The sequence below is a fragment of the Lissotriton helveticus genome, chromosome 7 (assembly GCF_964261635.1).
Source record: "Lissotriton helveticus chromosome 7, aLisHel1.1, whole genome shotgun sequence".
In the NCBI taxonomy this organism is placed as follows: domain Eukaryota; kingdom Metazoa; phylum Chordata; class Amphibia; order Caudata; family Salamandridae; genus Lissotriton; species Lissotriton helveticus.
The window spans coordinates 141,915,258-141,941,128 of NC_136068.1; the positions used below are offsets into that span (position 1 = coordinate 141,915,258).

The 25,871-nt window shown below is 43.4% G+C and overlaps 1 protein-coding gene across 5 annotated transcripts in view; it reads right to left on the minus strand.

Annotated features, from left to right (window-relative positions):
* Positions 1 to 1,006: 1,006 nt before the first annotated feature.
* NOL4L (nucleolar protein 4 like) overlaps positions 1,007 to 25,871 on the minus strand; it is a 412,363-nt gene continuing 387,498 nt past the window's right edge. For all 5 annotated transcript variants that reach the window (XM_078651785.1, XM_078651786.1, XM_078651789.1 and 2 more), the window contains one exon: positions 1,007 to 11,748. In XM_078651785.1, coding sequence (XP_078507911.1) covers positions 11,546 to 11,748 — 203 coding nt within the window. In that variant the 3' untranslated portion in view covers positions 1,007 to 11,545. The remainder of the gene's footprint in view (positions 11,749 to 25,871) is intronic.

The following is a 25,871-nucleotide window of genomic DNA, read 5'->3' on the forward strand; positions in this document are numbered from 1 at the left end:
CGTGTGTGTCTGTGTGTGTATGTGCATGCGTGTGTGTGGTGTTTTGAGCTTCCTAGGAGACAGCGCCTGGCCGCAGCGCTCGTTCACGTGCGCGTGGCAGTTTGGAATCGCCTCCAAGGCGATGCGCGCGGCCAGGATTGTCTCCTGGGAAGCTCACATGGCAACAATAGGGGCTCGGCGGAGACGCGCTTCGCGCGGCTAGCCGAGACCTAAAAAGGGTTCCTCTCACACACAGATCCAAGTTGAGTAAAGATTTTAGTAATGGAAAATATGCAGATGAAACAGTGTGGCAGTTGGTGGAAAAACAGTTTGACTGCTGCAGAAAGCTCTTAGGGATAAAACTAAGAGGCAAAACTGTGACAGTCATTTTGAGGTCAGCAGGAGTCTGGTTACAAATCTGAGAAGTGGAGGCCTAATGAGGTGGATGGGCCACTCCTAGTACTCAATTTTTTACTATGCACAAATGCATTTATTCAACAGTGATAATTCATCCATGTAAATCTATAAAAGATCTCGCTCTGGAGAATCATGCTGCCTATGCATTAGAGACTGACACTTCTTGAGACACGTCAATACAAAGGATGCATATACCAAGCACTTTATGGCTGCTTATCAGAGTGCATATGCAATAAGAGTTGGGGTCTACTGCAGCAAACTTTGTGACACTACGGGAATGCTTTGGAACTTGAGCATTGGAGCAAAAGATAATAGGAAAAAAGGCAGACCCTGGGGGGTTCCAAGTTGGGTGATCACTGTGAGAAAGAGAAGCCGGTTCTAGTCTATGGAATGCTGGGAGAAAAGGTAACATGGCTGCCTACTGCATGTGTGGAACCGGCTGACGCTAACGAGGTGCTGACATGCTTATTTATTAAAGCTAGTGTTTGTTCTCAGGTACGTACCCGAGATTCTCATAGGTCCATCTGAACTTGAGCTGAAAAAAAGAAAGTATTCATTTCCAATCATTTGTATGAGACAATGTCTGCAAATAGAGGAACCGGGGACTCAGTTGTACAGTGTGTTCTTTATTTAGTAGATTCAGTCTTATATGATATACAGATTAAAAGGAAAAAAGGATTCCACATATTATGAAATCAGTGCATTTTAGCAAGTAATACCATGGAGAGAAGAGCTCACTGGTCTGTTGTTAAGTGATAGGGGCCTGTGCTAATCATTCCACGTTGCATCACATATAATATTGACACACATTCTAAGAATTAAAATATTAAGCCACATTTACTTTAAAAATCCACCGTATATAACACAATAAATATTAATTTTCATAGATAAAGCATTGAAGAGGAAGTCCTCGTCTGCTTAAAAGACTCGCACTTAGCAGTAGGGAATTAAAGACTGAGAAGTAGCAGTGAAGTAAAGTTACTGTCTTTCGAAGTCGTATTAAGTGCCATATGCTTTGGAAATCTTCCCCAAAGGTCAGTGTCCTCATACATTACCTGCTTCATCTCATTTTATGCCCGCAAGAAACCAAATATTCTCAGGTTCATTGTGAGCACAGAGCATTTCTTATGGCTCCGACCTCTGCTCTTAAGCCTGTTGAAAGACTCCGCCTTGAGGGTTTTGCCTTGACTTCATGTAATAAAGTAACTGTCACCTGGACAGAGGGTCTGCAGATTGACCCCCCTTACAATGAAAATATTCAAAATATCCGTTCTAGCAGCAAAGAACTGACGACTTTTTCAATAAGCAAGCATTAAAAAAACACAACAGTCACCATGTGTTTACTTCAATCCAGAAAGCTCAGTTGTTGAAAGCTGAGGACAGGTTTGCCACTGCAGATTCAGATTGATTCACAGCAGCATCTTCTGAACTTACCAGAGTAAAGAGAGAGGTACTGTGTGATGATGGGAGGTACCAGAGGGTGTTGCGGGCAGCCTGAGTGTGAGATATGGTGAAGTGAGCAATGCAGGAGGGGACAGTGTGCGACTTAGCAAAGCAGAGAAGATTCATGAGGGCCCCTTCCTCTTCAAAGGCTGGGCTTGCAGACCACAGAGGAACCAGGGTTCTGTACATGTAAACAGCACACTTTCACTGAGTCCAAGATCAGGAGAAATACAAAGATTCACATTGGTCTTTAGGTAGCGAGAGGAGGGGGGGACTCGGGCTTTCAGCTAAAAATAAAAACCAACAAAGTCCAACGATTTACCAAAGCACCACTAAATGATATAAAAAATTAGACACTGGACGGCCTTCGGTTTGTGTCCTGGTGAAATACCATGCAGCATTTTAAAAAGTTGTACAAAAAAATTACAAATCAAAGGACGGTCTGCCCTCTGAGGTCAAAGCAGCATTTTCAGAATAAAACAATGGAAAATCTGGCAGCCCACCAGGGGAGAAAGGCCATTTTGATTTCTGAGGTCAGGAGGAAGTAAATTTGAATATCAACTGTTGGCTAGGCCCTGGTAAGGCTTTAGCATGGAGTGCACGGGGAACACTGGATTTTTCAGGTGACTATGGGTTTTAATTTCTATTCTTTCACAAATTCAAGCTGCTCTTAAATCTTGTGCTTCTCCCAATAATATCCATACCCTATTTCACTCAAAATAATAATTTGAGAAAGCAGATTGACTGACTTTGTCAACTGTAGATTTTGTGTCTGTTACCTCCATTTCTGGCCTTTACCACAGTGAATTTTCATGTTCGAACAAGGCTAGAACAGCCTTCATCACTCCAAAGGACAGATTTAAAAAGCGGTTGCCCGGGCACAAAGTGAAGCAAAGCATCAATCTCTTGCTAAATATTTACTTTCCAGCGCAAAAGATATTTTGCATTGGAAAAGTTCCCATTTTCAGCACCAATAGGGCTTTGCGCCACTCTGTGTCAAGAGGACGCTACTCTTGTGGACTTTTTAACCCAGTTTTTGTACAAAACCTGATTTCCTAGGATAGTCAGAGAGGGCTATGTATCAAAACATAATGCCTCCTTTTAAGCCGATGCTAACTTGGAGAAATATTTTTATTTCTTCAAACACTCCAAATGTTGCATGGGTGCTGCACTGTACAGATAAATCCAATGTGCATAATATTTTATTATTTGTCTAGGCCTGTACAGAAAGGTATGCTGCAGATCGCACACACAACCAGTGTAAAGAATGAGCAGCAGCAGACCACCTTTAATAAATATGAGTTTGTGCTGCTTTCGTCCCCTTGCGCAAAGCAGAAGAGCAACTTTGGTTGCTAACAAAATAATAAAATTGCCCCAAGTGCTAAAGTGCCCATAAATGTTCAACACAAGACTAGAGAAACAGCCCAAAAAATCAAAAGCACTCCAGTAGCTGGCGTATCGTCTTCTGGCTAAACTAAGGGCCAAATGTACTAACCTTTCAAGCAACACAGTGTAGCAAGGCAACTTGCTGCGCTACATTGTGCGACAGGGAGAGAGCAGAAATGTGCTATGTCTACTACGATCTTTCACAGCGCTGGCACCCTTCAGACAGCCTACCGCCAATCCAGGGACACCGGCACCATGGTGCAAGTGTGCCTGAGTTACAAGGAGAATTGTTTTTATGTAGTAAGAGATCATTCCTGCACAAAACCAATCTCTCAAGGCAATTTCCTCCTTTGATGTGTGTTGCAGATTGCAGCACACACAGAAAGAGGAAATAATGAGGATAAAAACATTACGCCATCCTCTGGGAGGCGGAGCGATTTCACGCAGCCCCAGGTTTACAAACCTTTGTAAATCTGGGACTGCATGAAACCCATGGGTGGATACATGGGAACACCTGTGTTCCACCCATGGAACACCTCCCACAATGAAATGTAACGTGACGCAAAGCATGCAGCTGTATTGCGTTACTTTTTTTTTCTACAAAGCCACTCAAGGCGGCCCGAATCGGCCCTTGCGTGGTTTTGTAAATATTTACGAGCATTTTGTGTCATGGATGCACCACAAAAGTGGTGCAATCATGAAGCAAAATGTTAGTAAATCTGGCCCAAAGTCTGTTCACAGCAGTGACATTTTGGTCTGGAATTACTACGAGTTGCGTAAGTGGTGCTGCACAATTTTGCACTGGGCATGCAGATCTTTTTCATGTTAAGTAAATGGATGCCATGCTGCATATGTGGCACAGCATAATACAACATTGGGTCAAGTTGTTAACCCAGCTGTTAACAATGGCATCCCAAGTTCAATAAAATGTACAAATATAGCATGCCAGAAGGTGTTACAGAGGAACTATAATGTCCTATAAAACGGTGTCAGACTGCCCATGCTCATGGCAAGCAGTGACCACAAATATTGTTCTCTTTTGAGCTATCCCGCCTGTTGGGAATAAAAGTTGTTCTCTACATACAGAATTTAAGTGCTGCCGAAGGCCAAAGTGAGCAGTCTGTCATGCTCAACCTCCACCCTGTTCTGAGAGAGATGGAGCAATGGCTCATAGCTTCTCTCTACTTCAATACATGGGACAAGTGCTCTCTATTCAGTGTTTATCATAGGTTTGGCAGCGGGACTGGAAGAGGTGCGGCAGTATGGGGAAGTGGCAGTGTGAAAAGCTGCGCTTCATAGTTGTTGACGCTTAGAAGCGGAAAGTGGTAACTAGTTTAGGATTGAGTGCTGTTGAGGTGGGAAGGGGAAAAGAGCGAGAAGGTACATTCCTATAATGCAGTATGGCCATTCACACAATCTCCCCTCGAAGAGGAGCTTGGTCAGAGTGCAGGAACATATGGCGCGTGTAGCCTTCCAGGAATGGGGTACCAGGTCTCTCATTGACTGGTCCCCAGTGAAGCAATAAATCCACTCCCAAAGCTCTACTCTCAAGGTCCAGGGTGCAATGGGGACCCTTTGCTGGAAAACATCCATTTAGGGAGGTTGCCCATCATGAATCCTATGATATGCTATTGCAGTACCATAATCTTGGTGGACCCTTTGCGAAGGATTAATGGAGCTTCTTTTTCGGGATAAGATTGGGATGAGATTTTGAACCAGACATTGAATCTACATGAGCACCAATTTTTGAAATGAAGTCAACCAGGAATAAACAAAACACAGCTGCTACATCAAGGCTGTCACGTGGGTAAAGCATTAAAGAAGCTCAAGAAAAAGTTTGCTTGATGGTGGACCCTTACCAGCAGGTTCACAAGCAAGATTGGGAGATGGTTGGAATGCAAGAGGTGGAAGTGAGGAAAGAAGGGAGGCAACTGCCCCTGCTTAAACCTCATGAGGTTGTAAGGCTGAATGTTTACTGTTCTTGAACATGGAATATCTGCCTGCAAGAGTTTGCATAAGTTCTAAAGGACAACCACAGACAAGTGGAAACACCACATGTGGAGTAAAAATTTCACAACTGAAAAATAACATGTATGAACCTCCAAAGACCCGTTTTTCAATGTTTACCCATATCTGGATTATGGAACAGTCAGGCCAGACCAATGTAGCCCAGCAACACCAAGAACAGACATACTTTTGTTTACGTATAGCCTTCACATCTCATGTTACGAAGACATATACAAACATCATGTGGAAAACACATCAATATAAATTTTGGGCAACTCGTACTGAAGACATCTCAATGCACATATGTTCCTTGATTTAAAACAGAAAGACTGCAATAAGGAAATTCTAAGTACAAACTGCTTCACAACTGCAAGGGCAAAAAACTTCACCAGAGGCCATGACCCATGGTGCGGGAAGAAATGAGACCTACAAGGAAACGTCCCTCTATATTGCCACAAAGTGCTCACCCTCAATGTTGCGTTCACCTACTGCTGGCACTAGGCTGATCTTTCTCTTCTCAATGCCGCCCAAGTGGAACATTTCTCCTTCTTATAGGATTCCTGCCTTCATCACTATTCCTTCTCGAGGCCCTCTGAGCTTCCCAGCGTTGTCCAAAAGGGTATCTACATTTTCTCCTCAGTATCCAGAGTTGACCCATAAACCTTTGATGTTGCCATCTCCAGCATTTCACACAAATCGTACAGCTGCTGAAGCCTGCCCATATTATCCTGTGAACCCTTATCAGTGGGAGGAGTCTGGTAAAATGTAAGCACAGAATAAACTAACAAACAAGTCAACCCACTTTGTAGAACACCCATGGGGACAATTATCTGTGTAAAGGTCTTCATTTGCCCTCCTGAAAGCTACTGGATCACACATTTTAATATGAGGAGTGATCAGGAGAGATTGAAAAGCAGACTTTTTAACTGGTCACGCAATATTACCCAAAGCAACCACCAACGGGAGAATAATAGACCACCCTCTCGGGAAACAAGGGCAACACACTTATCCCGTGTTACTTTGCTGAATGATACAGATTACCTGGCATTGGTTTGGTTATTATCTTCTCTTGAGGTTTGAGCTATGGTCTGTGTTAGCAGCAGGTTTAGATATTGCACAAAGTGGAGAACTATTGCCTCTCCATAAATTGTGAACTTGGTACACAATCAGCCCACACCAATGCTTTGTGAACAGTTTTTGCAACCTATCCAAATATGGCTCAACTTCTCATATTGTATCCACTCCTAAAGTGAGGAAGTGGAGGTACAATAGTAGCATGTTCCATTTGCTTACGTTGTCAGCTATTTGTTACAAATGTACATGGGTACATATTCATTTTTATGAAACATAAATGCATATAATAGGCATCCTATTCTTCCACACTTCATTCTTGAGGCTGCATGCTCTTTGAAAGTTCTGCATTTTCACTTTAATGTTATCCCCAGTCTGAACAGTGACTCGTACCACAAAGCATAATTTAGTTGGGCTTCAAGACTGGCTTTACTCAAAGAGAGACTATTAATATACTTTGAATCAACAGCAAAAGTCATTACCCCTGCTGATACAAGAAAGGTATTGTGACTGTTTATGACTGACTTGTTAAATGAAAATTGGAATGGATCATCAGGAGTTTCTCATTGGTCTGTTAAGGAAGGAGAGCAAAGACAGAAGGGTTTTTGTAAGCAATAAAAGGAATGTATGATTCTAAAATGTCTGTTGAAAGGAAAGGTAAGAATATTTTTTTTCTGGTTTGTCTGGTAAGAGTTTTGATTGGAGAAACAAACAGCAAAACACTCCTCCCACCAAAAACAATGTCATGTCAAATCTCAAGTTAGACCAGTTGAAGAAATTAATTAATGTCCATTAATTGTCCAGCCCAGTGTACTGCATGTATGCATTGTTTCTTGCAACAGTCTTTGCCATATGTTAGCCTCGACATGACACCAAGAAATATTTCAAGATAATTCCTTCCTTCATCAGTGTTTCAGCATCACTCAGGACATTTATATCAGAGTAAATACCCTGTAACAAGACTGAATTTAATAAAGGAATTATAGGCACAGAAACGATTCTGGTTCTATGATTAAAACAGCAAATATCACATACAGACATCTTTAGTTTTCCCTGATGGAGAGATATTCTCGCAAAACACGTTGGTATCATTTTGGCAAAGCTAACGAATTTGCAAAAAACTGTAAACAGTGTCTTTATCTGAGCACTTAAGTACTATAGAGAAAGCACTGGAAAATTACTTTTTTCAGTTCAACAAATGTCCAATTTTGAGATTTGACATCACATTGTAAGGTTTTTGATTGTTTGATTATTGTGCACCCTAATATGGGTGACTAATAAAGTGTGTCTATGATCACTAACCTTTTGATGGGGGACCAGTCATTTGGTTTGAATAGGGAGGGAAAAGAAAGTGGTTTCGTTTTAATAGATTGCCCTTTAAAAGAGAAGCCAAGACAGGGGTTTCTCATTAGCGTCTTGAAATGACAAGGAGTGTCTGGTTTCAAAAGGACTGATGAAAGAAATAGAAACAGGACAGTTCTTGTTTTCCCGTTAAAGAGTATGGATTTTTATTTTCTGATACTCCTCAATAAGGTGTACAGGCGTGGTTTGCTTTTTTTTCCATCATCTTGTTTAATGCACAGGGATGATTTGGTTTGGTCTGTAGATTTTGACTGAAGAGCAATAAATGTATTTTGTTACCAACAGAGCTTTTGAGGTTTGGCATTTGTTGAATTTTGGTGGGTTCTTTGGCCTGCTGAAGGCTAAAGACAAAAGTGATGTTTGGTTTAGACAGACAGCGTGTTGAAAGGTAGGCAGTTTGGATTTAATCATTGGCTTGCTGAAGAGAGACACATTTCGTTTGGACAGAGTACGAACGGGGCGGCAGCTGTGAAGTGACTTGGTCCTGATCACTGGCCTGTTGTATTGAGACAGGTGTTTGTTTTGAATAGACCCGTGGAACGGGTGGATTGGTTTGAAGAGAAGTCTTTCTGGGAGGCAATGTTTTGGTCCCAATTCCAGACCTGCTGAAGCATTACAGAATCGGTCTGGTTTGGATAGACTGGTTGCAGGGAGCCTGATGTTCGGTTTGCAAAAGTTTCCTACAGGAAGGCAGTTTGTTTGGTCCGTATCAAATCTTGAAGTGGGTAGGTGGTTTTGTTAGCGAGACAAAAATGGCTTGGCACTGTTTACTGGCCTTTTGTAACGAGGCAGAGCAATCTGATTTGAAATTACCTCTCAGCGTGATACAGGACTGATGTATTTATGTCTGACAAATGGGTGGAAGGCTGGTGTATCTCTGCTTGTTGCAGGAGAGAAAGATTATTGAGTTAAGTAGGACTTGATGAAGATTGTGGGTGGTTGGTCTGCTTCTGTTTATTTTCTTTTGAGTTATGAAGTTTTTTTAACTTCTATATCTGTAAAATCTGATAAAAATGGTTTGGTTCACATTGGCCAGTTCAAATTAAATTGATGGAGTTTAGTTCTTTTCAGACTTTTGGTGGAGACTAATCAGTTCAGGTTCAAAATGGTGTCTTTGAAAAGACAGTTTGGTTTCTACAGTTTGTAAGAAGACCGGGCTGTTTTAGGCCCAGTTGTTCAGTCATTGGATTGCTGTTGAAGAGTTCATGGCACAACACAATGTAGTGAGGTGTCATGGTGCTGTTCTAATTGGTCTAATAAAGAAAAAGCTGAGTTCTTACCCGCTGAAGAAATGGTCACGTGATTTGTTTCTGCCTGGCTTGTATACTGATGCAGATGGGATTTATAGGTAAGCTGAAGGATTCAAGTATGGGTTGGATCTGGTTGTCAGTTAAGATTGAGATGGTTGTTTTATATCTGACGAACCATTACATACGAGATGTGGCTAGTGATGTCAGATTTGCTGTTGAGATAAAGCTGCCTCTTGGTTAGCCTTTTTAATGGAATTGTGTTGACTTTCACTGATATGCTGAAATGAACTTGGAATGGTTCTGCTTTGTTAGTTGAAGAAAGTTGGGTTTGGGTTTGTGTGGTTTTGATGGCCCTACTGTAGGTATTACAATGTAATGTGCAATATCTACACCATTGATGAATAAACATTGCCTGGGTCGGTTTTCTCTATTTGATTTGTCAAGAACGATGGGGTGTTTTCATTCCAGCTGACCTGCTGAAAGTATATCAAGATGATGTAGTCCTATGTGGCTGATGAGATGTAGATGATATAGGTTTGATATGGCCATTAAGGAAAATAGTTGAGAGGTACAGAGGAAGGAGGTAACAGTTTGCTTCTGATTGGCTGTTGAGGTCGATGGGGAAACTGTACCTGAATCACCTTTTCAAGAGAAACAAGAACTGGTTGGACGTAGATGGCCTGTTAAATATGGAGTGGATTAATTATGGTAAACCCATAAGACTAGGCAAAAAAAGTTGTTCCTGACTGGATAGTTGGGGTAGTGTACTTCCAATGAAGAAACATCGGGTTCAGGGGCTCGGCAATGAAATGGAGTGGGGGAACTGTTTGTTCCTGATCACTTGATGCAGGGGATAAAGATGATTTGTATTCTGATTTTCCATGCGGGAATGACGTGGATGGTTTAGTTCCAAGTATTCTAAAAAGACTGATTGGTAGAACCGGTCCCCTTAAGACTAAAGCAAACAATTCAGTACTATCTGGCTTTCTGAAGTGCATTTTGGTATTTACTGTTCTTTTGGTGGAGGTGGTCCCTTCTTATTGGTCTGTTCAGACCGATGGCTTCATTATGCTTGACACTTTAAAATGAGAGAACTAAAGTTTGTTATAGGTGAGAAATGGGACAGGCATGGTTCACAATGCTAATAATGTTTTTGATATTCTTGTTGGTTGTAAGTACTATTACTTCAAGTACATTTTGAGATGGAAATGAAATGGCTGAACTCATAGTAAACATTATAATGTAATTTAACCTAAACAAAACTTTTTATCTGATTTTGGTAAGTTTCCTGTAATGAGATGAGAGATACTACTTTCTCCAGCCTTAAAGAACATACAGGGAGGTAACTGGAGAGAACCAATTAAACTAACTTCGAGCTTCGCTGAAATGTCTAAATTCCTCTTACAATTATCCAGCAGCACATCCAACCTATAAGCCGCATTCTCTGTCTCTGAGGGCACCCAGAAGCCTTGGATAATTTGACACCTGCAGTGTGTCTGGCAGAAAATGTGAGCCTTCTGTCTCCTTGAAATGTTTTCAAGAAGCAGGGGTATTTAATTTGTTTTGGATAAGTTCCTGTCTGCTATGTAGGTGTTTGAGTGTGAGGGGACTAGACAGATTCGCGAGGGAAGTCCACGGTATTTTCCACCTGAGTATGGTTGGCTCTTATCCTGTGAGAAAGAGGTGCTAAAGTTATTTCCTATGGAAGTCAGTTGGCCTTTCTCCATCACTAGTTCCAGTCCGTTGTATTGGTTTCAAATCCTTCAGTACAGAAGATTAGTGGGAGTGTGCAGATTTGGATAGGTTTCTGTTTGGTTCAGGCTGATGGGTTGGGACGGGGCATTATGGCATGTCACTCTTCTGTGTTTCTGCTTTCAACGATGAAGAGAGACGGTGAATGACATATGATAGATCACTAAAGTACTACTGCAGAAATCCAGACTGAGGTTTCTTAGGGTGGTATGGGAAATGTTTAAGTGGAGCACTAGATCATAGAGTACACACCTTCAAAAGACAAGGCTTCTCATTGTTCAGTTCTAAAGTGGTTCTCTGAAACAGCAGTTTCAATCCAGGCTGAACCAAAATGGAATGGTGAGGCCCATTCCGTGCACCTTCTCTTGGACCTCGACCCCACATTTGAAGTGATATGGAATGTTAACATTTTCGTGTGAGAGAAACATATATTCTGTACAAATGCAAAAAAAATCCATTTTCGGAAAAAAATAAATTACAAAGGGAGATTTTACCCTCAATAAATATGTGATTCTGCCTAGCTAAGACTTGGAAGGTGATTATCTGGGGATGGGACCACAAGGATCATTCTAAATACATCCGCAGCCCCAATCACACAAAGGCTCGTCTGGAGGCTCTCAGGCTGCAGTGTGCCTAAGCAGTTCGAGATATCTCAGTGCTGCAGATCCGGGGTTTCTTCCCGCTAGAAGAGTCGAGCTAAGATCCAAAATCTGACCTCATGCTCAAAATCCCAGATACTTCAGCGGTGAAGAATCAGCACCGTCCAAATCCACCTTTAAAATAGAATGTACGAGCTAGTCGATGGTTGGACGACAGGTCCTGAGGGGAGCCATGCTCCACAGGGTCTTCTGCAAGAGGAGTCAAACAGAGACCATTAGTCAATTTTGCTGCAATATGAGGTTTTCCAGTTCATCTGCAGAGCGAAGAAGAAAGGCGGCTGATTCCCGATAGCCAGCAATCAGTTGTCGTACAGCGCTGATTTCTGTGGGACTCAGCTGAGCTGTGGGTATTCCTCGGGTGCTGCTGTTGTTTGAAGGGGCAGTGTTGGAGACTACAGCCTTCATACTGAGATCTGTAGGCCCTGTGCACAAACAGGAGATAATAAAGGAAGAGTTGTAATATAAATAGTGCAATCAGAATAAACAAGGCAAAAAAGGCATTAAGAAATAACCCGAAAAGTAAAGAAACAAACACATTCCATTCAAGTTCAAAGTCCGATTTCCACAGAATACAAGGTCATACCATAAACCCTAGAAGGATCCTAGAAACTAAGGGGCACATTTACGAGCCCCTTACGCCGCAGTTGTGTTACTTTTTGTGACGTAACAGCAGTGCAAATCACCAAATCATATTTATGAGGCCATGCAAAGCCACTTTCTGTGATTTTGAAGGGCCCCATAGATATGGAGTAAGGCAAGGCAGCACAAATCACTGCGTTGCTAGGGAGGTTTTGCGGTGGGTGTTTCACCGCAACACCCATGGATTTTGACACATCCTCAGATTTGCAAGAACATGTAAATCTGGGGATGCACCAAAACCTTACGCCTCCCCAGGGGAAGCACAATGAGGAGAAATAACGTTTAACGAGGAGAAAGAACTTTATTTATCCTTGTTTTCTGCAGCACACATAGAAAGAAGAAAAAGCCTTCCAGGATTGTTTTAGTGCAGGAAGGTGCCCCTTCCTGCACAGAAACAACTCTGCATGCAACACAGCACCCTTGCACCGCAGTGGAAGGGGGTCTGTGTTGGTGTTAGGCTGTCAAAATGGTGCCAGTGCAGAATGAAAATTGAGGAAATCGCCGTATGCCATAGATACAGCGCATTCCTGCCCTTTCACTTTGAGGAAGGGCAGAACGAGGTGACTTGCTGCGCTACCCTGCGCCAAATTCCCATAAATATGCCCCTAAAGGTTAGTCACCATAGAACTCCTGCCTGTAGTCCTCCGACGGCCTAGCGCATAAGCACGTTCGAATACCAAGCACAGAAGCCTGGAATTCCGCCCACTCCTCTGCCCTCGTTTATATCTTTTGATCTGTAAAGTATATTATTTCAAGGAAGTAGTGTGGTATGTGTGAATGAAGAGCCTGAAAAACTAACCATACAGGAGTTACTATAATTTACAATGTTTACTTATAATTTAAGCTCCTTTGCTTCAAAGTTTGGGTGGATTCTGGAACATTAAAAAACGGGCGGTGGAATAATTTTTTTACCAGTCAACTTAGTTTCCCAAAAATGTTTTTGTGCAAGAAAAAATAAAAGAAAAAATGTATTTAAATTTCCACTCCAGGTGGCGTCCTCCACCTTGGAACACTAAATTAAAATAAATAAATAAATAAACATTCCATATGTGCATGCATACTCATCATCATCACAAATGCACCTGCATACTGAATGATGTGACCACCAGCAGCATCATGATGCAAACTCACTCATTCATGCACGCTTTCATGTCATTACTCAGTTTCTTTTCTTTTTTACATTTTGTTTGCTGATGCTGCAACGCAATGGCAAAAAGCCTCAGCAAAGCTTATCAAATCAATTTTAGAAAATACGGGCACCACTTTCAGTATAGCGACCAGAAAAATCCCTCTCACAAACTTTTAAAAGAAAAAAAAAAAGGAAAAAATTGACCAGATAGATAGGTCCACAGCCTATAAATGTGCTTTTCATTTAAGGATTCCAATATCTCCAGTGTCCCATTATACCCCGTCAGAGACAGTCATCAAAGGATCCTAGTACAACAGTACCCATGGTCTCGTTCTTTTTCTTCCGCTAAGGAGAGTGGGTTGCGTATGACTTTAATGAAGTTTCCTCTGGAGAAGTAGTAGTTTACAGGTCAGTAACTTTTCCTTCTCCTTCAAGGTATCTTCATTAATATTAATAGCACTGAATATAATAGAAAGCACATCCCCACTGAAAGCGTGGAAAAGAAACAAAAAAATGTATATGCAGGCTACTCACTTGAGAAAGACAGGCGACTACAAAGACCAAGAGGCCATCTGTTTGGCAACGCCCACTGAGGCGGGAGTTATAATGCTGCCTGAAAAAATGTTTGCTTTCGAGTACAAGCCCAAGCCTCTGATGAAGTAAGGTTATGAAACGCGTCAGGCTGGACTGTGATGCTGTTGCTGGAATTTGCATCCATTTCGTTGCTGCTCTCAACAGGAATAAAAAGCCGTAATTCTACCTTGCTTGTGGGCTCCTTCTGTTTGCAGGCAAACTTGTGCTTGATGTATATATATATATATATGTATATATATATATATACAGACATCATGCAACAAAGTACTAATAATGTTACAATCTTGCATAAATACATTTGTGCTCAACATAGGCAGAAGAATTAAAAAAAACATAGAGTAAGTATGTCAAAAGCGTCTAAGAAAGAGCATAGTGGAGGAGGGAGAACAGAGGCTCACCTTATTTAAAAAGATTGCGGAGAACAGCATGTCCCACTGACGTATCTGCGTCACTTGAAGCCTTTAAACAGTAGTGCTTGGTAAAAGTGTGTCTGCTGGACCAAGTTGCTGCTCTGCAGATCTGATGGCGAGGCACACCGGCAAAAAGAGCGGTAGATGAGGAGATTGCTCTCGTAGAATGCGCTCTCGGGGTTGTCTGCAAAGGTCTTACCGCCTGTTTATGGCAAAGACAAATCGCAGCAGAAATCCAACGAGCTATGGTCTGTTTGGATAGAGAGTAACCTTGACGTAACCTCCCGTATGCCACAAACAGTTGGTCTGATTTAAGAATTGCCTCAGTTCATTGAAGATAGAACTTGAGACATCGTCTGATGTCAAGGGAATGCAAGGCTCTTTCCGCAGGTGTTTGAGGATTTGGAAAGAACGTTTTCAAAATTATTGGTTCATTAAGGTGGAAGTCCGCAGGCACCTTAGGCATGAAACTGGGGTTGGTGCGCAGCACCACTGAATTAGAGGTGAATTAAATAAAAGGTGGCTTTATAGTGAATGCTTGAATGTCACTGACTCTCCTTGCTGATGTTAGAGCCAACAGCAAAGAAACTTTCCACGAAAGGAACTTTTAATCCACTCTATGAATAGGCTCAAATGGGTGCCGCATAAGTTGTCCAAGCACCACATTTAGATGCCAGGATGGAGGTGGACGCCGGATAGGGGGAAACATCCGAATTAATCCCTTGAAGAACTGCTGAATGACTCTAGTGGAGTAGAGAGAATTGGAACCATCCTGTCGGAACCTTGAAATAGCTGCCAAGAACACTTTCAAAGTGGAATGGGATAGACCCGATCTTGCCAAGTGAAGGAAGAATGGTATAATCTGTTCTGGTTTTGCATGAATCGGATGTATATTGGCGGATTGGCACCACATGCAAAATCTCTTCCATTTAAGTTTATATGTCTTAATCGTAGAAGGCGCTTGAGCATTAGCTAAAACTTCCTGACAGTCAGCAGGAATATTTAGGTGTGAGAATTCATGGTGTTGAGGAGCCAGGCTGCTAATCTCAAGGATGCTGGGTCTGGATGACAGATCTGTCCATTCTGGATGGACAGAAGGTTCGGTATTGGCGGAAACTGAATGGGATCGCACTCTGAAAGGAGGAGAAGCTCGGTGAACCAGAACTGGCGAGGCCATCTGGGAGCAATGAGAAGCAGGTGGCCAGGCTGTTTCTTCATCTTGTGGATAACTCTGGGAACCAACGGAATCGGAGGAAAGGCGTAGGTATATATTTTATGACCAATTCATCGAAAGTGCATTCCCACATTAGTCCTTGTGGGGAAGCCAGCTTGCAAAGTGTGGGCATTTGCGGTTCTGACTGGTCGCAAACAGGTCCAGATCGGGACGGCCCACATTCCCGAAAGACTCGTTTCAATGTTGGTTGAAGCAGCTCCCATTCGTGATTGGATATTGTTGACCTGCTGAGGGAATCCGCTAGGGCATTGGAGACCCCCGGAACATGAACAGCTGAAAGGTTGATCCTGTGACGTATCGCCCAGTCCCAGATCTCCTGGGCTTGTTGAGAGAGCAGGGCCGACTTCGTCCCTCCCTGCTTGTTCAAGTAATGCATACTCGTATCTGTTGTCTGTCCAAATTAGTACTGAAGCTCCCAGAATGACAGTTCGAAAGGACTTCAAGACCAAGAAAATGGCTAGCAACTCCAGAAGGTTGATATGCCACTTCTTTTGTTGGACATTCCACTTGCCATTGACCATCATTCCCTGAAGGTGTGCCCCCCATCCTTCGAGGGAAGCGTCCGTGGTGATGGTGAAATTTGACACCTCTGCCAGGAATGCACATCCTTCCTGTACGTTCTTCACCTGAGTCCACCAGAGGAAGGCTTCTCGCATCCGAGGAGTGATGCGAATGACATTGTCGAACGACCCTGAAATCTGCAACCATTGGAGGTTGAGCTCCTCTTGCAAAGGCCTCATTCTGAGACAGCAGTTGGGTATCAAGGGGATACAGGAAGAAATCATCCCTAGGAAAGACATGAATAGTCGGACTGAAACGCACTCCTTTGATTGCAATAGGCGAGCTAGCTTGCAGATCTTGTGTTGTCTTTCTTTTGAGACAAAGGCCTAAGTGAGCTGGGTGTCAAACGTGGCTCCCAAGAAGGTCTTTCTTTATGATGGAACCAGGTGAGATTTGTCGAAGTTGATGGAGAGACCCAGCAACTGGAATAGTGATAGACATTTCTGAACGTGTGCGCTTGCCGTTGGAAAGGAATTCGCCTTGATAAGGAAGTCGTCCAAGTATGGGAAAATTCGAATGCCTTCTAGACGAAGGTGTGCGGCCACTGGAGCTAGGACCTTCGTGAACACACGGGGTGCTGACCGTAGTCCAAAAGGAAGGACTCTGAACTGAAAGTCCCTGCCAGCCACTCTGAACCGTAAGAATTTCCTGTGTCTGGGTAGGATCGGCACATGAAAATAAGCATCTTGGAGGTCCAAGGTGGCCATGTGATCCCTGCCGAAAGGAGTTGGGGGATTTCTTGAAGTGTTAAAATTCAGAAAGATAACCTTTTCAGGTATTTGTTGAGGGCGCGAAGGTTGAGAATGGGGCGCCACTCTCCAGACTTCTTTAGTATCTGGAAAAATCTTGAATAAAATCCTGTTCCTCTTTGTAAAGGAGGGACCTTTTTGACTGCTCCTTTTCGAATCATCAGATTTATTTGGGAAAAAAGCTCCTTGAGATGAGCAGGAGGTGGGCCTTTGAGAGGAGAGTTTGGGGGAATCTTTATGAACTCCAGAACATGGCCTCGGGCCACTATATCAAGAACCCACTTGTCTGTGGTAATTGCGGACCAGTTTGAGTAGAATTGGGATATTTTTCCTCCAACTTTTGACTGGGGGACCGCAGAAATGGTGGCAGGTCTCATTGTTTTTTAGTTGAATTCCGTCCACGGTAGGAGGGCTTCCTTCTTGATTGCGAGTAGGAGTTACCTCGCTGCCCATATGATTGCTGCCTGTAGGGCTGGTATCTTTGTTTACCTTGAGAGGTTTGGTATGACCTTTGTTGGTTGTAACCTTCTCTATTGGAGAAGGATCCACGCCCTTTAGCACCTCGAAAGGACGACATGCGAAACTGAAGGCTACCAAGAGATCTTGCCGTCTCTGTGTCTTTTTTTAATAGCCTGAAGGGCCTCATTAACATGCTGGCCAAATAGTAACTCCCCATCAAACGGCAGGTCAATAATTTTTGCTTGGACCTCTTGGTGAAAAGATGTAGATTTCAGCCAACCTTGTCTCCTTAGCACTGCTGCCCCCGCTAACTGTCTGAATCCTGTGGATGCAACATCCTCGGCTGCGTCAATTATTTCCGCAGAGGTACACTCTCCTTCATGTAAGATCTTCAAGGCCTCGGACTTGGAAGGTTCTGGCAGCATGTTAACGTAGGGGGAGATGTCTGACCACATCTGCCTGTCATATCTCCCTAATATGGCTAGGGAATTTGCGGCACTGACAGACGTCGCTGCCATAGTGGAAACTTTCTTCCCAATCGAATCCAGCCGTCTTCCATCTCTGTCTAGTGGAGCTGTTACAGGCGAAGAGGGGTTCCTGGCCCGTCTCTGCGCAGCTTGGGCGATGACCGAATCAGCTTTTGGCTGACCTATGAGGTGCTTGGTGCCTTATATTTTTTGTCTAATCGAGGCAAGACTGCAGGAAGAGAATTAGATGCTGTCATGATCTGTAACCCTTCCTTCCAGATGAAGTCTATGATGGGAATGGTCCGTATTGGTCTTCGTGGTTGATCTTTAAAATCATAGAGAAAGCAATCGTCCTTCTTTGTGTCCATTGGTATGAGAAACCTTTTTGCCGCCCTCTCCATGAAGAGATGAAAACCTCCGATATCTACTGGAGGAGAGTCAACCGGAGCTGGAGTTGATGGTGATGGCGTCTGAATATGGTATTCGTCCCACTTCGAAAGAAGACCTGTCATTCACATCTCCCCCTTCCCTGTCATCGTCCGTGGTGTTAGCATCATGGGAATGATGAGATGGTACTGGAGAAGGTGGTCTAGAAGATCTTAAAGAAGATACAGAAGCCTGAGGCATGGACATTGCTGGAATATACTCTGCCGATTCAGATGGAGGAAAACGGCGATAATAGTCGTCCAACACATATTGTAAGTTATTGAGCAGGGCTGGAGCTACAGACTCAGGGAACGTTTCTTCCTCCTGGTCTTTGTCTTGATACTTAATAAGCAATTCTGACGGACCTCTAGCAGTGCAGAATCTGTCGTCCTCTTCGGATTCCTCTTCGTTCTCCTCAGAATCCAGCAATTTCTCAGGCAACTTCATTGGAGAGAGAGCGCCCAATTAAGAGCCACGTCTTTCTAGCAAGGAAGCTGCCGTCGTAGTCTTGGCAGAAGAGGCAGTAGCCGTTGTCGCAGACCAAACTTGCAACTGTGTGCAAGATGACAGAAGAGGCTTCGACGAGCGGGCCGTCGACGATATCATCGTCAATGGGGTTGGCGTCAGTAAAGTGACCGTCGACGATGTGGCAGTCAACGAGGAAGTCGTCGTCGACGAGGCAGTCTTCGATGATGAGGTGACAGTCGACGAGGTAGTTTTCGCTGACGAAGCGATCGTTGACGAGGCAGTCGTCGACGGGATCTTCTTAACTTTCGCCGTCGACAGAGCGCTGACGATAGATGAAATCTCCTTCGTCGACGAGATGGGTCTAACAGCAACAGAGACCAGCATCGACGGATATGAAGCTGATGACATGATCATCTTGGGCCTCGACGACGAGAAGGTAACTGTCGACGTAGAAGTAGCGTCGACGATGATAATCGTCGACAGATGAGCCGTCGACGACAAAGCTTTTTTCTGAGGGAAATCTTTCTCAGGAAGTCTTTTTGACGCCAGACACTTTCCAGATTTTCTCGGGGGCGTACCAGATTTAGATTTTGAAGGTGGAGAAGCCTTTTTTTTTAAGAAGAAGAAGGCAAGCTTGAACCCTTAGAGGGTTGAACGTTTCTCGACACCTTAGCCCCAGGAGAAGATAAATCTTCCTCAACCATCCTCTTCCTAGAGGATATAGATGAACCAGAGGCCACACTTCCCACCTCAGATAAGGGGTTATCCTGATCTTTAATCTTCTGTAGCCACAGAAGTAGGCGCCCTTCTCTATCTCTGAGGGTCTTCTGAGGGAAGGTCCTGCAAATTTTACAATCTTTCACCGCATGCGCTGGATAAAGGCAGTAAATGCACTTCTTGTGAGGATCTTCTGAAAACAGCCGGAGCTTCCCACAAGATTCACAAGGTCTAAAGAGAGATTTCTTAGAAGATGACATTCTGAAGAGAAGAAAAAATCCAAAGAAATAGTGAAGTACTGAGCAGAGCTCAGGGAGACTCCCTTCACACGACGTGTGGTAGAAAATTTGAGAGCCTGAGCCTCTGGGGAGAACATTCTGGTGGGTGCTGTCGCCTGATTGGCTGCAGTTTGGACAATATATAATGACTATGATAGTCATAGGTGTGGAAGATATTTCCTTGTAGCTTAGAGCTACATTACTTCCTGGTTTTATGTTACCAAGGTTTTTGGGTGATTAAGGAATAATTATTGCTTTTTTATGTACCGTGGGACTCGCACTCCGATGACAGGGAATGCTTCAGGCATGTGGATTTATGAAAGACACCCCAATACTGGGGAATGGCTGTTATTCACAAGTTTGTGGCAGAAACAGCTGTCTCTATCTTGTACCTCCCTGTTTGTTTAGATAATACATTGGGGTCTTATTGTCGGTGTGGTCTAAAAGAGAGATTGTCTTTGATGATGCCCAAGAAGACTTGAGGGGTAGGAGGGCAGGTCTGAGCTCCAGGAAGCCTATGCGGTATGTTAACTCCTTTAAGACAACATACCCCAGACTTAAAGGTGATCTCCATTCAACTAGGGAAGCCTCTGTGACCATTTGTTTTGTGATGCCCCTATGAAACAGGATGTTTGAGAGCATGTTCTTACCTTGCCATCCCTTTCAGATGGACTAGATTGCTGCCTGAGAAAGAGTCAGTTTGTCTTTCCAGTTGCTGGAGTGCTGGCTCTATTGGTCTCTGGGCACTGAGGCATAGGTCTCCTGCAGATGTGAAGTACTAGGGGTATGCATAATGTCATGAGGCATGGAACCCATGAGAACTGGCATGCCAAAGATTGTGTGGGTTTCTGCAGTGTGTGAGATTTCAGACAGATGTGAATCTCTACTAAGAAGGAAATACTCCTGACTTTTGAGTATGCTCCTACATAATTTACTAAATTGGAGTGGATGTGGATTGAAGCGTGTAACATGAAGGTCTAATTTATGGAAAATGATGATGCCAGATGGCAATACTTTGGGGCCTATTGTAGAGTGAAGACTTTAAAAGCCAGTTTTGGAGATATGGGTAAACAAATATATGTTCCTTCTCAGTGGCTACTGCTGCCTTGCAGATAGAAAAAGTCCTGGGTTCCAATTTGAACCCAACGGGAACGATCTTATGCTGTATATGATTGTGTCCTCCCATGAACCTCATGATGTTTCAATGCTCCTGGGATAATGGTATATGTGTGTAAAAAACGAGAGAGACCTCGTGCAACCAGGGGATTAGGGTACTAATCAATAGTGAGAAAATGGAATCCCTTGGTGATATCACCTATCAGTAACCTATGATGCATATATTACATCACCGAAGCCCATATATAAAAAAATAGAAGTTTGGCACAAAATACAATTTTCTTTAGGTTTCCTTTTTATTTTAAGTAAGAAGGAATTTTTTGATATGTGTACAAAGTTAAAAACACAACATAATAAAAACATTCAAATGCATATACATTTCATATTAAAATCAATCATTTGCTTGAAGGGAGCGTACTTATAAAAACAGAAAATTTCACAAAACAGGATAAAAAAAAAGTAGAAAACAAAACAGTCACTATAGTTTGTCAAATGGATACATATCAGGGAACCTGCAATTTAAGACCCACTCCAGGACACACTCAGAATTTGTTATCTCTGGGGTAAGCTCAATCCCTTGATTATGTTAATCTAAGCGTCGACGCGTTTCGATGGTTTATTTGTGATTAACCATCTTTTTCAAGACAAGATGGATAGGTTTCTCCTATTTCAGGCACTGGGTGGTTGCCGTTTTCAAACAGATCCTTATATCATCTTACTTGGTTTTCCTTCCTTCATCATGGTTACATCCTTATGTTTTGTGGCTTTATACTTGCTCACACAGGACTTTTATTAGTATTTGATCAGTCTGATTATTATCAGTCTCCTCTTTTTCGCCACTTTAAGGAAAATCGATAGAATCATGTAAGAAGTAGTGCTCGTTTCCCGACTCTTTTCGGAGTCTTGTTTTTATCTCACAAAGGGATCCACTTTATTTTTTGATTCTTTTAATTCTCTGATAGAGAGTTCTGTAAACTCTCACTATTTTTATTCCCAGCGAAGGGATGGATGGAGTCCTCCCTACTCGGTATTCTGCCGTTGTAGGTAGTCTTAAAAATCCCTCGTCCGTCTTGGGTTACTCTGTATACAAACGCGACGAGCGCCAACTCCGGTGAGCAGTCCGACCCCCCTTCAATAACGCCGGTGCGAAAAGGCTTTTCGCACCGGCGTTATTGAAATACTAATAAAAGTCCTGTGTGAGCAAGTATAAAACCACAAAACATAAGGATGTAACCATGATGAAGGAAGGAAAACCAAGTAAGATGATATAAGGATCTGTTTGAAAACGGCAACCACCCAGTGCCTGAAATAGGAGAAACCTATCCATCTTGTCTTGAAAAAGATGGTTAATCACAAATAAACCATCAAAACGCGTCGACGCTTAGATTAACATAATCAAGGGATTGAGCTTACCCCAGAGATAACAAATTCTGAGTGTGTCCTGGAGTGGGTCTTAAATTGCAGGTTCCCTGATATGTATCCATATGACAAACTATAGTGTCTGTTTTGTTTTCTCCTTTTTTTTTATCCTGTTTTGTGAAATTTTCTGTTTTTATAAGTACGCTCCTTTCAAGCAAATGATTGATTTTAATATGAAATGTATATGCATTTGAATGTTTTTATTATGTTGTGTTTTTAACTTTGTACAAATATCAAAAAATTCCTTCTTACTTAAAATAAAAAGGAAACCTAAAGAAAATTGTATTTTGTGACAAACTTCTATTTTTTTTATATATGGGCTTCGGTGATGTAATATATGCATCATAGGTTACTGATAGGTGATATCACCAAGGGATTCCCTTTTCTCACTATAATGGTATATGGAAATAAGCATTAAGGAGGTCCAGGATATTGGTTAATGGAAATAAGCATGCAGGGGGTCTATAGTGGCAGATGAAGTCCCTTCAATGGATCTGAGGGCAGAGCTTATCCATTTGTTTATCGTTTTTAAATCCAGCAAATGTCTAAATTCTTATTTGGACTTTTGTTGCAAACCACAAAGTGACGACAATATATACCCCCTGTTTCCTGGGAAGTTTAAACCTTTTTGGTTTAAATCATTTGTATTGATTTATATAGTGTACCAACAATACAGTATGAGCCACCTACAACCCTTGCCAGTGGTACGTGAGGGAAGTTGAAATCTTTCCATGGCTTGTTCCGTTTAGAGGATGGCAACTTTACAATGCATTTGTCTTGGTGTAGTGAGAGTATTTCTTTGGTGGAGTTGCTGGTGGAGCTGACTTGAATGTGAGAGAGAAGCCACTTTGTATAACACTCAACACCCATCTGTATTCTGTGATAATCTGCCACTCTGGAAGATTGTTTAAGGTGCTTCACCCTACTAGAGAGGTCAAAGGCAGAAGAGAGGAGTCACTGTTTTCCCCAGCCAAAGAGATTCCCTGCAACTGAAGATGATCTCTCCCCCTGTTGGTACACCCTTGTTGGAATCTCTTGTTGTTGAGGCTGGTACTGCAACCACTGAGGTGTTTGAACGCTCTGTTAGTAGTCGCGCTTCTCCTGAGAATTATACTGGTGCGTCCTGGTCCCTTTCCTCTTTTCTATCACCCTACTGCTTTCATTGTTTTAGTTTCTGTATTCCTGTGAGGCATTTCACCATCAGCGTTTTAGCTAAGGTGCTTCCTGAAAATGGCAAATTCAGAATTCGCTGTAGGGTTTCTAGCTTAAAACCTCCAAGATGCACCTAGGACTATCTCCTTCTGGTAAGAACATGACAATATCTGTGGGCAGCCAGATCTGCTTAATCCACTGCAGATATGATGATCTGGTGCGAGACCATCATGCCTTCATTATGGATTCTTCACAATCTGCTTGTATGTCTGAGGGCAGGTTTTCAACAAACTGCTGTGGGGAATCCCCTGGCAAGCAGTCGTAGCTTGCCAGTGGAGCCGTCGCACCCGCTGTCGTCACTGAGACATCAGAAGTACCACATACTTCTCTCCCTGCTGAGACTAATTTCTAGCTCAATCGCATCTTGGGAGAATAGGTATACACCTCTTTATTTATGAGTGCCTGTACTCTAGGAGCCGGGGTTTCCCCAGTCTTAAAGTTGTAATGCGATGTAGAATGGGGGGTTGCACTTTGGGAATTTGCAGGAGGTGATGTAAGATGAATTAGTGGCACAGTAGCCGGGGCCACAGATTGGATCCAAGAAAAGAGTTTGATACAGCCACAACTGGTGGCATAAGCTCCTTGGTGGACAACTAGATTACTGAATATTCAGAATCTAAGGATTTTAGAATGTGCCTGAGCTTTTAACTTCTTCAGCCATTTTGATCACACTTTTAGAGGAGATGATCTTTGCTTCAATATTAAAATATGGGCCCAGGCCCAGCTGAGGCATAAGGAGTCTCTTCTCCTCGCCCACCTAAGCCTCTAACACTGTCCCAAATATTTTCACTCCAGGTCAATTAGCATGACCATCTCGCTGACTCTCAGGGTCTTTGTTAAGAAGAACCTTTTCCCACAGAAAAAACTAGTCACAACTAGTGAAGGTATTTTTGAGAGAACAGAAATATTTTTCTGTTTGGTATTTTTCTTTGGTTTTAAACCAATTCCAGAGATGTTGAGTGGCACAGACAAAATGGTGTTTGGAATTTTTTTTTTTTAAAGACAACATAACCTTAAAGGCTGAGCTCACTGTCGTTGCCACAGGAGCCGTAAAACATATGAACGGACATTACTGTAACTGATGGAAATGACGGGATACATTATGGGATTTCCTAAAGAAGTGGTGCCGGCGTCAGCCTTGCTATACAACTATTCTCCCTGGGACATGAGGGTCCTTAGATCCATTGCTACTCTCCGGAATCAGTAACCTGCGGCTATCAATGAAGCGTGTACCTGCATATTCTGGGGCAGTGTCCGCCGGGCTGTGTGTAGGATATCAATAACGTCCAAATAAAAGGTCAAGACCAGTTCACTCTTAACATTCCCAGATTTGTTGTTTCTGAATTCGTTACTCGACTGTGAGCACTACTGGAGCAAAACGTTTATGAACACGTCATTAAGACACATTTGTAGTGGCTCTCCAGCAGGGGCGGATTGGCACTGCAGGCACTCGGGCATGGGCCAAAGGGCCGGTTTCTCAGTGCCCTCTGTGGGCCGGTTTATTTTTCCCCTTTCCCAGTCCACAGAGAGCACTGACAGGGAAAGGAAAGAATCTTTGCTGGGCGGCCGCTCAGAGATGATCATCTGTGGCCTCCCATTGACCCCCTGCCAAGCAATCACGCTGATGGTGTCTGTGAGACATGTGAGACTCGGGGTGGAGACCCCATCACAATGTGCAGGGGGTGCTCTGAAAATAACACCTTTATAACCCTTGCTTGAACCCACATCCGGGGACTCCAACATTTCTGTCAGCCGTGAAAAGAAACCAAAGACAGGCGTCCTTAAAGAGACTATCCCCACACACACCTTGACATCAGCGCCCCCTTCTGGAAGAGTCAGCAGTGACAAGTGCTGTGTTTTATCTACATGCGGCAGACGCCTTCTGTGAGTCCGGACGTATGTCAATGTGCACATTTCACAGATCACTTCATTGTAGACGCCTAGGGTGATTGTGTGCCAGAATCGGCCTCCCTGGGAGCCAGGTGTCCCTCAGACCTTTGAGCCATTGTCATCTCGGCCCCCCTGGGGCCCATGCAGCCCAGAAACAGTGTTTGCATTAACACCTCACCCACATCCCTTCTCATTCAGGGCTTAGTGGGCGAGGAAGAATGGGTCTCGCTGTGGGGGCCAGGTGATGTTGGGAACTCCCACCATCTTCCCCCTAGCCTACCCCCACTCCCATCGATGGCCCAGCAGCTGTGTTTTTTGCTTTATCCCCTTTCCTGCCAGGCCATTGCCCTGAGGCAGTGAAGGGCTCAGTAATTTTTCAGGTGCTCCTGCGCTGGAGGGCTGGGGTATACTTTTGTAGTAGAAAGGGGCCTCGCTGTTTTTCAGGTGCTCCTGCGCTGGAGGGCTGGGGAATAATTTTGAAGTAGAAATGGGCCTCGCTGTTTTTCAGTTGCTCAGCTTGTAGGTCATTGTCACCTTGGCCCCATGTCCTTCCAAAGAACAATATCCTCCCACTTACATTCCTTGTGTGTTTCATAAAAGGGCACACCCTCAAATGTGGGCCAGGCCCTGTGAATGTTGGTCGCGCCCTGTGAATTTGGGCCGCGCCCTGTGAATGTGGGCCACGCCCTGTGAATGTGGGCCACGCCCCGCGAATGTGGGCCACTTTTTTCGTAAGTGCCCGGCCAAATTGTGATCCCAATCCGACCCTGCTCTCCA